This window comes from Dendrobates tinctorius, unplaced genomic scaffold (assembly GCF_039654945.1).
Source record: "Dendrobates tinctorius isolate UK_male_01 unplaced genomic scaffold, ASM3965494v1 ptg000177l, whole genome shotgun sequence".
NCBI classification, from domain to species: Eukaryota; Metazoa; Chordata; class Amphibia; order Anura; family Dendrobatidae; genus Dendrobates; species Dendrobates tinctorius.
The window spans coordinates 17,501,690-17,514,279 of record NW_027361844.1 but is presented as its reverse complement, the minus strand read 5'-3'; the positions used below and the strand labels follow the sequence as shown (position 1 = coordinate 17,514,279).

Below are 12,590 nucleotides of genomic sequence, written 5' to 3'. Positions count from 1 at the left end.
GCTACTGAAAACAATCCTATCACCTGCTGCTCCATTCTAAGGGTAATCAAAAGCAACACATTCTGCTGATCAGTGTGAGGTGGACCACCACCGATTAATAAGTTATCACCTATTATATGAATAGATGATAATTTGCTTTCACCGGACAATTTTTACAGTTTGTTTGGAAGTGCTCTTTTAAAAAAAGGTGTTGCTCCAAAGCATCACCACATTTGCCCACTTGTAAAGCTTCCGTACACTGCCCAAATTTTGAAAATACAATGTTATAACTGACTAACCTTAAAAAGGGATCCAACTGGTAAAGGTTCTGATGTAAAGCCATCAGTACATATTCCAGATTCTGACTGACAATGACTATCACGCACACACCTGTCTAATAGACCTCCTAGAAAATACAGTGGCTTACGAAAGTATTTACCCCCCTTGGCTTTTTACCTAATTTTGTTACATTACAACCTGTGTTTAAATATTTTTGAAATACGATTTGTGTGTGATGCATCAGCACTAAATAGTTTAAGTTGATGATGCCCCTAAAAATTTGTGGTGCAAGAAATTATCTTCATAAGTCACATTCTCAGTGAAAGGAAGTCCACCTGTGTGTAATCTGAGTGTCACATGTCTGTCAGTATATACACTTTACCTTTTCTGAAAGGCTACAGAGGCTGCAACTCCATTAAGCAAGAAGCACCACTAACCAAACAACACCATGAATATCAAGGAGATCTCCAAACAAGTCAGGAACAAAAATGTTGAGAAGTACAAGTCAGGGTTGGGATATAAAAAAAAAAATCCCAATCTCTGATGATCCCCCGTAGCACCATCAAATCCATTATCATCAAATGGAAAGAGCATGGTACCACAACAAACCTGCCAAGAGAGGGCCGCAGACCAAAACTCTCAGACCTTCCAAGGAGGGTATTAATCAGAGAGGCAGCTCAGAGTCCAAATGTAACCCTGAAGGAGCTGCAGAGTTCCCAAGAAGAGACTGGAGTATCTGTCCATACGACCACAATAAGCCATACACTCCGCAGAGGTTCGCTTTATGGAAGAGTGGGCAGAAAAAAGCGTTTGTTTACGCAAAAAATTGTAAGGCTTGCTCTGTGTTTGCCAAAAGACATGTGGGAGACTTCGCAAATGAATGGAGGAAGGTGCTGTGGTGAAATGAGACCAAAATTGAATTTTTTGGCTACCAAGTTAAACGCTATGTCTGGGGCCAAACCAACACAGCTCATCACCTCAAGAACACCATCCCCACACTGAAATGTGGTGGTGGCAGCATCATGCTATAGGTATATTTTTCATCAGCAGAGACAAGGAAAATGGTATGTGTTGAGTGCAAAATACAGGGATATTCTTGAGCAAAACCTGTATCAGTCTGTCAGTAATTTGAGACTAGGACAGAAGTTCACCTTACAAAAAGACAATGACCCAAAGCATACTGCTAAAGCAACACTCAAGTGGTTTAAGGGGAAATATGTAAATGTTTTGTAGTGGCATAGTCAAACCCCAGACCTTAATCCAATGGAGAGTCTGTGGACTTGAAGATTGCTGTTCACCAGAGGAAACCATATAAGTTGAAGGAGCTGGAGCAGTTCTTCCCTTGAGGAATAGACAAAAATCCAAGTTGCAAGATGTGGAAAGTTCATACAGACTTATCCAAAGTGACTTTCAGCTGTAATTGCAACAAAAAGAAGGCTCTATATAGTACTGATTTTAGGGAGGTGAATAGTTATGCTCAATGACGTTTTCAGCTATTTATCCTATTTATTGCTTGCTTTACAATAAATGAAAAACAAATGTTAACAGTTGTAGGCATGTTTTTTACATGAACTGATGTAAACCCTCAAAAAAAACTGTGAAATTCCAGGTTGAGAGGTAGCAAAACATGAAAAATGCCAAGAGGTGGTGAATACTTTTGCAAGCCACTGTAGGTGCAAATGGAGCATCCCGCGGGGCCTGGGGGTACTCGATACCGGGCCCGTCGACTTCCATGGGGGACGGTGTCACGGCGGCGGCGACCCGATCCGTGGCCCAGAGGCATCCAGTAATAAAATAGGGGAAAGTTGAGTGGTATTTATGTGGTAAAAATGAAAATAAAGTTTTAGATGGTGAAATACGTGACGCCACCTGTGGTATTCTAGTCAGAGGTGACCAGTGCTGCGGTGTTGCATCTCTGGGATGGATGTTGGGCGCAGCTATGATGTTGTAGCCCTCCACAGGTAGGGCTGTAGTCCCAGGGTAAAGATGTTAAATAAATAGTAAAAGTGGCTGTAAACGTTGGGGTGCAGATAAATGAGAGAAAGACACAGAGAGGTGCAGTTTCTTTACCTTTTACTGGTAATAGGTTGCAGTCCGGAGTACCACATACAGGTGATGGAATGAGTCCGGCTTGCCTGGAGGCATTCAGGGGATCCACTTTGCCAGGTGGGGATTTAGGACCTTCCTTTCTGCGCTTTGTGTGTGGGTCTCCGCTGTATATAACGATGCTGCGACCCTCTATTCGTGATGGTTTCACTAACCTGTATGGCTGTCAGCGTGAACCTATTCCACGGGTACCGTTCTCTTCACCATCGGCCCCGGGCTCCTTATCCGTTGCCGTGCCCTCAGGTGATTAATGTGCACAGGAATTTACAATCCCCTGTACTTTCAGACTCGGCTATCAGGATGTACAGTTCCTGTCAACCTAGGACTCTGATGTCCCTTTTCTCTTTATTATCGCTTAACTCAGGGGTCTGCTATATGCAGTATTTTAGCTTCCCTAGAGTCTCTCAGTCTCTGCTCGTGTCCTTTTCCTCTTGTCAGATCAGCTCCCTGTCTTGAACTGACAGGATCTTCCAGAAAGATCCTTTTACCTCAAGTCCTCACGTTTAACTGTCATTTTTCCTCACAGCTCACAGCTGTTTCGTTTCCATGACAACCCCCTCAGCTGATTTCTAGCTGACTCACCAACCCCATCTGCTGGCCAGAATTTATAAGGCATCTCCCTTTTCTGACCTGCAGCAGGAAATTGTGATTTAATCTATGCTTCCTGGCATGGGGGTCCCTTTTCTGCCTCCAAGCTTGACTTTACCCATTAGAGGGAGGCAATGTCACTGTGACAACCGGACTCTGGGGTGTCACACAAACAGAGAGTAATGTACTGACATACTATATACATGACTAAAGTTCAAAGTTGTGAGTCAATTGAAGCTTTTCTATCCATCACTCTTGTCCCATAATTCTATAACAATGGCTCAGAGGTTTTGTTTTGACTTTTGGGAAAGGCCTGAACCAATTTCCACACTCTATGAACCCATATTTTCCACTCAAAGTCTTTTGGAGTAAGGGCTCATACCCATCATCCTCAAAAATAAAGGTTTAATATCAGTCCAGAAAAGTGGGCAAGAGCCGTGCAAGGGTCATTCGATTTTCATGTTAGTACAATGCGATTTTTAGCACCTAGCATCCGAATGTCCTAACATCCGATTCCCTTTCTCAGAGCACGACGAGTGGTGACATCAGTGGGGTGAAACGAGTTCATTGGATATGAACTCCGCTCAACCTTAACACGTCACTGCGAGGCACTGAGCTGAGCAAGCACACGCAACTCAGTGTCTCTGCAGGATGGCAGACTGTATAGTTGCACCGTGCGGAACAATTAGGTTGTTAAGTTCTCGGCGGACAGGTGAGAAACTGTTTATTTTAAGTCTTTTACAGGGAACATTGGCTTCAGTGGATTGGGCATAAGGTGAGTTTAAGTGTTTTTGGTTAATTAAGAGTCAATAAAGGTGTCTGTGTCATTTGTTCAAATAAAGGACTTTATTGTGGTTTTATTTTTTTCTCAATTTGACTATGGGGTTAGTAATGGGGGCACATTATAGACGCCTCCCCATTACTAACCCCTGAGCTTGATGTCACATGACAATAAAAGGTGACATCAACCCCAATTCTATCACTCCACGTGCTACCACACCAGGGCAAGTGGGAAGAGTGGGACTAAGAGCTGATTTTTTTAATTTGAAACGGGGACAATATCCATGGCCCCTTCCTAGGCTATTAATATTAGTCCACAGCTGTCTGCCTAGCCTTTGGTGGTTATTAATTATACGTGGACCCTATGTAATTATTGATGTCAGCTGATATTATTAGGCTGGGAAGCTCCATGGGTATTACCCCCTTCCCAGGCTATAAACATCTGCTTCCAGCTTTCTGCTTTCCCTCTGCTGGTTAATACAATTTCAGGGGATCCCACCCAATTGTTTCAGAAAAATAATTTAGTCAGTAATAAAATAGATGTACAGTAAGCTACATGAGCACTGTACTAATGTCGCGTTATCAAGGACATGGGTGTGTAAAAATCAAGTGCCGTGCAATTTTTTTCGCACATGTTGACATGCATTGGCGAGTCTCGTGCAAGATATGAGGACAATCGCAGCATGCTGCAATTTTTTTCTCCGTCCGATTTCTGCTGAGAACAAAATCGCAGATGAGCAGGGACTCAAAGATCATCATTGGTCAGAGTGCAATCTGATTTTTTATCGGATTGTACTCGTTCGTTTTCCTTGCAGGTGAGTATGAACCTTAAAGGTGGACATGACATTTTGTTTCTTATTCTTGCATGGAGATATACTCCAGTTTGGATCTTTTGGTCATTTTACCAAGCTTCTTTGGAAGGTTTAAGTACATTTGCGATTTTACGCAATCATTGTTTGAAAAAACTGTTCTAAAGGAATGTGCTTAGGTACCTAGAGATTTTTTTTAAGCACTCAGTAAATGTGAACTAAAGAAAGAAGAACATTGAAATATCAGATCTTATTTATAGCGTACTTGCTAACTTTTGCATAAACACATAATTTTCCTCCATACCCTTACCAATCCCACCCTTGAACGTGTTTCTACACTAAGACGCGGCATCTGATGGGAAACCCAAAGCTAAAGCTTTTTTATACTTATGATAAATTAGTGTAAATGATAAATTACAATTGACACGGTAACATGTTTTTCTTATGAGACATAATTTACTAAATTAAACCACAGAACAGGTTGGTGCTTTATAAATGGGGGTTAAATAGAATGAAAATAGTGCATATTTCAGCAGGTAAATATATAATAAATATTCAATGGAACACACTAAGGTAAGTACACTAGTGTCATGTGGAGACACGAGGAAAGAACCAGGAACGGATGAGACTCTGCAAATTGTTCTTCCACGTAGAATCATTTCATGCTGGTAAGAAGCATACAACACGCTGGGCTTAATTATCAAGTGTGTACACCGGCTTAACCCCATACACGGCAAGAGGGCGTTTCTAATCTCACCAGGGGAAGCACAGGGTAAACTTTGTGGATGCTGAACTAGTTATTATTGTTTGACGTTGTTTAGAGACTTGTAAAATGAAGCAATATTGATTCAATGTCTCCTTTGAAAAACTGCAAGTTGGCATAGCCTTATAACAAGTCCTAGTTATGGGTATGATTGGTCTGTGGAGTATGTCATACTCTCCTGATAGCAATCTATATGTACAGTTTGGTGTAGTAATAGGTGTCACTTAAAAAGTACTTTATCGAATTTTCTGTAAGATTTCTGTCTCGGTTGTATTGCTACATTAAGCCCCAAGATGGATGAATCCGCCAAACCCTAGCTAGCAAGAGTCATGTGATCCACTGACAAGAACACAAAGCAAGTATCTTTACGTACTATGAAACTTCAGAAGGTTCCTTCTAGATTGTAAGCTTTTGCAAACAGGTCCCTCATTGGGTTAATTGTTGATAAGTTTGTTATTCTGTAATGTCTGATTTCGTTCATATCCTCCGAAGTGTGCACATTATGTTGTCTCTGTATAAACAACAAGTATTATTAGGACCCATGCACACGACCAACCACTATCCGTGATTTTTACAGATAGTAATTGTACCCATGATATTCTATGGGGCTGCACACATGTCTGATATTTATTCGTGTGAGCCCCCATCAAAGGCAGGGACATGACCGATGACGTATATATATGTCATTGGTTGTAAAGGGATCGTCAGTATTGTCTTAATGGACAGAGATTACATAGTCCACAAGATGGTTGTCTTCTCCAGTGTAAGCAGATTTATATTCAACATTATTATGAAAAAACCCAGTTGCTACTGTTATTACGTAATAAACTATGAAATGTGAAAATGATATTGACAATGCATAAATATATTATCCTGGTTAGGAGTGTGTTGTCAGAAAAACCTCCTGATCCCTCTAATAGTAAAGGATAGTACAGAATACGCTCCAACATACATATATCACACACACTGGAGCACTGAATTCATGTATTAAAAGATACAGCTGTTATTAACATAATGTACAGGTAAGACAATCAAAGCAAAAAATGGTAAAAGAGGCTAGCCAAAATTATCAAAAAAATCTTTATTACATTTTATTAACTGTACGTTATGTTATTAAAGTGTGGTATTTCTTACTACATGAATGCAGTACTCCAGTGTGTGATATATGGAGGCTCTTTCTTTTTTATAGTGTCTGCTGCTGATTATGTACTAGACTGTGTCTTTTCTAATTTACTTCTACAGTGTTTATTATCCTTCTTATTATGTAGACATTTACAGTGGGTACGGAAAGTATTCAGACCCCTTAAAATTTTTCACTCTTTGTTTCATTGCAGCCATTTGGTAAATTCAAGAAAGTTCATTTTTTCTCATTAATGTACACTCTGCACCCCATCTTGACTGAAAAAAAACAAATGTAGAAATTTTGCAAATTTATTAAAAAAGAAAACTGAAATATCACATGGTCATAAGTATTCAGACCCATTGCTCAGTATTGAGTAGAAGCACTCTTTTGAGCTAGTACAGCCATGAGTCTTCTTGGGAATGATGCAACAAGTTTTTAACACCTGGATTTGGGGATCTTCTGCCATGCTTCCTTGCAGATCCTCTGCAGTTCCGTCAGGTTGGATGGTGAACGTTGGTAGACAGCCATTTTCAGGTCTCTCCAGAGATGATCAATTGGGTTTAGGTCAGGGCGCTGGCTGGGCTAGTCAAGAATGGTCACAGAGTTGTTCTGAAGCCACTCCTTTGTTATTTTAGCTGTGTGCTTAGGGTCATTTTCTTGTTAGAAGGTGAACCTTCAGCCAAGTCTGAGGTCCAGAACACTCTGGAAGAGGTTTTCATCCAGGATATTTCTGTACTTGGCCGCATTCATGTTTCCTTCAATTGCAAACAGTCGTCCTGTCCCTGCAGCTGAAAATCACCCTCATAGCATGATGCTGCCACCACCATGTTTCACTGTTGGGATTGTGTTGGGTAGATGATGAGCAGTGCCTGGTTTTCTCCACACATACTGCTTAGAATTATTACCAAAAAGTTCTATGAGTGATAGTTGACTTTGTGGAACTTTCTCTCCCTACTGCATCTGTGGAGCTCAGCCTCAGTGATCTTGGGGTTCTTCTTTACCTCTCTCACCAAGGCTCTTCTTCCACGATTGCTCATTTTGGCTGGACAACCAGGTCTAGGAAGACTTCCGGTGATCCAAAACTGCAGAAATTCTTTTGTAACCTTGGCCAGATCTGTTCCTTGCCACAATTCTGTCTCTGAGCTCCTTGGCCAGTTCTTTTGACCTCATGATTCTCATTTGGCCTGACTTGCACTGTGAGCTGTGAGGTCTTATATAGACAGGTGTGTGCCTTTGGAAATCAAGTCCTATCAGTTTAATTAAACACAGCAGGGCTTCAATGAAGGAGTAGAACCATCTCAAGGAGGATCACAAGGAAATGGACAGCATGTGACTTAAATATGAGTTTCTGAGCAAAGGGTCTGAATACTTATGACCAGTTTTTCTTTTTTAAGTAATTTGCAAAAATGTCTACATTTCTGGTGTTTTTCAGTCAAGATGGGGTGCAGAGTGTATATTAATGAGAAAAAAATTAACTTTTTTGAATTTACCAATTGGCTGCAATGAAACATAGAGTGAAAAATTTAAAGGGGTCAGAATACTTTCCGTACCCACTGTACAATTTACTTCCACAGAGTGTATGAACTATTCACTTCTTTCTGACTATTCGTGTCGGCATTTTATAATATTATTCTCATACACAACAGAAACAATCCCTGTGACGTCGGGGACTTATGTTCATTGTTGTTGTCATTTTTCAGAGGTTTCCAGACAATAACCTGCTCCAAGAATTTGTCTATGGGTCTCAAAAATGAACATTGTTTCATTTAGATGCTAGACGGTGATTCTACAGACTCATTTTCTAGGTTGGATATGGCGGTCTCTGAACTTATTCCCATTTGTGTCTCATAGTTCATGTCTGACGGTGATTTTGCTGGGTTTCAGAAAATGGATTTGAGATATATGGTAATCCATTTTCAGCCCAGTCACCTTTAAGTCTTTTTTCTTTATTTCTCTAAGAAGTTTCAAGGATATGACTTGTTCTGTTTTCTCATCCATAGAATGTTTTTGGCGAGAAGCCCACCATTCCTGAATACAAGGTTGCTGCAATTCAGAAGTCACGCTTCATTCTACTGCACTATGGCACTTTTAAGGCAGGCTGGGACTGGCTCATCCTTTTGGCTACTTTCTATGTTGCTGTGACGGTTCCTTACAATGTGTGCTTCGCCATCACTCGAGATGACAGCATTTCATCACGTAGCCCACCGAGTGTTAGCGACATCTTCGTTGAGATCCTTTTCATGCTTGGTATGATACTTACCGTACTAGTTCTAATTTTCTTTCATTGAAAATTTATATTGTTGGAAAACCATTGTCATGTTCTAAACTACATTTTTGCATTTATACATTGTTATGTAAGCAGGCCTAGAAAATAATGGAATTTCAGTATCTAAATGTAAAAAAAAAAGTTTCCATTAATTTTCAACTAACAGAGATCTTGAAAATGTTGGGACACTGAAACACTTAGAGTTGCCTGGTTAAATGTAAAACAAACCTGTTTTCTGTATCAAAACAATTTTCAAAATCTCAACTTACTATTAATGAATGGAAATATTCATTATATAACAAATATGCGTTTTAATATAAAACTGACAAAACCCTTTAGAATTTCTCATTTTTCTATAACTTTATTTTTTTTTCAGTTTCCATGGGCTAATAAACAACTATGTTTTTTCTAAGAAGGAGTGCTGCCTCCATCTCTTTTGTACTATATAGATATACATATAATATATATATATAAATATATAAATATACTGTAAATATATATATATATACACTCACTGGCCACTTTATTAGGTACACCTGTCCAACTGTGTGTTAAGACTTAATTTCTAATCAGCCAATCACATGGCGGCAACTCAGTGCATTTAGGCATGTAGACATGGTCAAGACAATCTCCTGCAGTTCAAACCGAGCATCAGTATGGGGAAGAAAGGTGATTTGAGTGCCTTTGAACGTGGCATGATTGTTGGTGCCAGAAGGGCTGGTCTGAGAATTTCAGAAACTGCTGATCTACTGGGATTTTCACGCACAACCATCTCTAGGGTTTACAGAGAATGGTCCGAAAAAGAAAAAAAATCCAGTGAGCGGCAGTTCTGTGACCGGAAATGCCATGTTGATGCCAGAGGTCAGAGGAGAATGGGCAGACTGGTTCGAGCTGATAGAAAGGCAACAGTGACTCAAATTGCCACCCGTTACAACCAAGGTAGGCAGAAGAGCATCTCTGAACGCACAGTGCGTCGAACTTTGAGGCAGATGGGCTACAGCAGCAGAAGACCACACTGGGTACCACTCCTCTCAGCTAAGAACAGGAAACTGAGGCTACAATTTGCACAAGCTCATCGAAATTGGACAGTAGAAGATTGGAAAAACGTTGCCTGGTCTGATGAGTCTCGATTACTGCTGCGACATTCGGATGGTAGGGTCAGAATTTGGCGTAAACAACATGAAAGCATGGATCCATCCTGCCTTGTATCAACGGTTCAGGCTGGTGGTGGTGGTGTCATGGTGTGGGGAATTTTTTCTGGGCACTCTTTGGGCCCCTTGGTACCAATTGAGCATCGTTGCAACGCCACAGCCTACCTGAGTATTGTTGCTGACCATGTCCATCCCTTTATGACCACAATGTACCCAACATCTGATGGCTACTTTCAGCAGGATAATGCGCCATGTCATAAAGCTCGAATCATCTCAGATTGGTTTCTTGAACATGACAATGAGTTTACTGTACTCAAATGGCCTCCTCAGTCACCAGATCTCAATCCAATAGAGCATCTTTGGGATGTGGTGGAACGGGAGATTCGCATCAGGGATGTGCAGCCGACAAATCTGCGCCAACTGTGTGATGCCATCATGTCAATATGGTCCAAAATCTCTGAGGAATGCTTCCAGCACCTTGTTGAATCTCTGCCACGAAGAATTGAGGCAGTTCTGAAGGCAAAAGGGGGTCCAACCCCTTACTAGCATGGTGTACCTAATAAAGTGGCCAGTGAGTGTATATATATCTTCAAAGATGAAAGCAGCACACCATAGTAAAGTCAGTTCAAGTGCAGTTTAATTGCTAGATGGGCAATTAAACTGCACTTGAATTGACTTTACTAGAGTTGAGCGACTTTTGGTTTTTTAGGGTCGCGTTTCGTTTCGTGAAACCCGACTTTTCCAAAAGTCGGGTCGAGCAAGATCGTCCGATTATAGGGAAAAGTCGGGGTCGTCCCGAAACACGAAACCCAATGTAAGTCAATGGGGAATAAAAGTCGGCAGTGAGAGGAGGACAGGAAACACACCTACAGTGCCCATTTGAATGCCAAAAGCATCAATTCTTCTTACTTAAGCTTGTCAACCTTAATTAACTTCATAATACAAGTTACGCACTGAAAAATGGGGGTTATTTGGCTAAAGTTGTGGGGGGGGAGGGCTGGCTGCAGGTTTTCATGTGCCCTGGGCGAAAGAGCGCCCCTTTAACACATAACACAACTCATCATGCTCCGATACGGCAGATAAATAGCGGTATAGTACAATGAAAAATACCTCACTTTTTACATCTCATGACGAGGCCCATCTATTTCTCCATACAGAATCATTGGTCCCATATAATGTTTGAAACAGTATATGATGAGCTCCACATAATGCTACAGTATATGTTGGTCCCCATGGATGAAGCTCCACTGTCTTATGGGCCCAAATAATGCTCCAAACATAATGGGCCCCATTTCTAATGCTCTAGTGTATAATGGGCCCTGTAAATGCTGCTCCAGTGTCTGATGTCCACCTTTGGAATGTTCCAGTGTCTGGTGGGCCCCATCTATCATTCTCCAGAGTATAGTGCTCCCCAAAAATTGCTGTCCCAACACTGAAAACAATCAAATAAGTCTCCTCGCTAGGGAATCCCTGTACTTGTCTGGACAGGTGCTGTAGCTTGCTTAACAGCTCGCCAGCCGTTCTCACGCCCAGTATGGATTGCACGTGATTGCACAAAGGTTAGAAAGGGTACCGTATCCCTGGATAACATGTATGGATAGCGTACACATTCAAAATATATGTCTCAGGAGGCAGGCTCAGACGGTGTTAGGCCCAGTATGGATTGCACGTGATTGCACAAAGGTTAGAAAGGGTACCGTATCCCTGGATAACATGTATGGATAGCGTACACATTCAAAATATATGTCTATACAGCATGAGGCAGGCTCAGACGGTGTTATGCCCAGTATGGATTGCACGTGATTGCACAAAGGTTAGAAAGGGTACCGTATCCCTGGATAACATGTATGGATAGCGTACACATTCAAAATATATGTCTATACAGCATGAGGCAGGCTCAGACGGTGTTAGGCCCAGTATGGATTGCACGTGATTGCACAAAGGTTAGAAAGGGTACCGTATCCCTGGATAACATGTATGGATAGCGTACACATTCAAAATATGTGTCTCAGGAGGCAGACTCAGACGGTGTTAGGCCCAGTATGGATTGCACGTGATTGCACAAAGGTTAGAAAGGGTACCGTATCCCTGGATAACATGTATGGATAGCGTACACATTCAAAATATATGTCTCAGGAGGCAGGCTCAGACGGTGTTAGGCCCAGTATGGATTGCACGTGATTGCACAAAGGTTAGAAAGGGTACCGTATCCCTGGATAACATGTATGGATAGCGTACACATTCAAAATATATGTCTATACAGCATGAGGCAGGCTCAGACGGTGTTAGGCCCAGTATGGATTGCACGTGATTGCACAAAGGTTAGAAAGGGTACCGTATCCCTGGATAACATGTATGGATAGCGTACACATTCAAAATATATGTCTCAGGAGGCAGGCTCAGACAGTGTTAGGCCCAGTATGGATTGCACGTGATTGCACAAAGGTTAGAAAGGGTACCGTATCCCTGGATAACATGTATGGATAGCGTACACATTCAAAATATATGTCTATACAGCATGAGGCAGGCTCAGACGGTGTTAGGCCCAGTATGGATTGCACGTGATTGCACAAAGGTTAGAAAGGGTACCGTATCCCTGGATAACATGTATGGATAGCGTACACATTCAAAATATATGTCTCAGGAGGCAGGCTCAGACGGTGTTAGGCCCAGTATGGATTGCACGTGATTGCACAAAGGTTAGAAAGGGTACCGTATCCCTGGATAACATGTATGGATAGCGTAC

At 41.5% G+C, this 12,590-nt stretch overlaps 1 protein-coding gene across 1 annotated transcript in view; it reads left to right on the top strand.

Moving 5' to 3' along the window:
• Positions 1–12,590, top strand: part of LOC141054283 (voltage-gated delayed rectifier potassium channel KCNH8-like) — an 883,800-nt gene that overhangs the window by 720,838 nt on the left and 150,372 nt on the right. Inside the window, exon 5 of the mRNA XM_073551561.1 lies at positions 8,428–8,674. Coding sequence (XP_073407662.1) covers positions 8,428–8,674 — 247 coding nt within the window. The remainder of the gene's footprint in view (positions 1–8,427; positions 8,675–12,590) is intronic.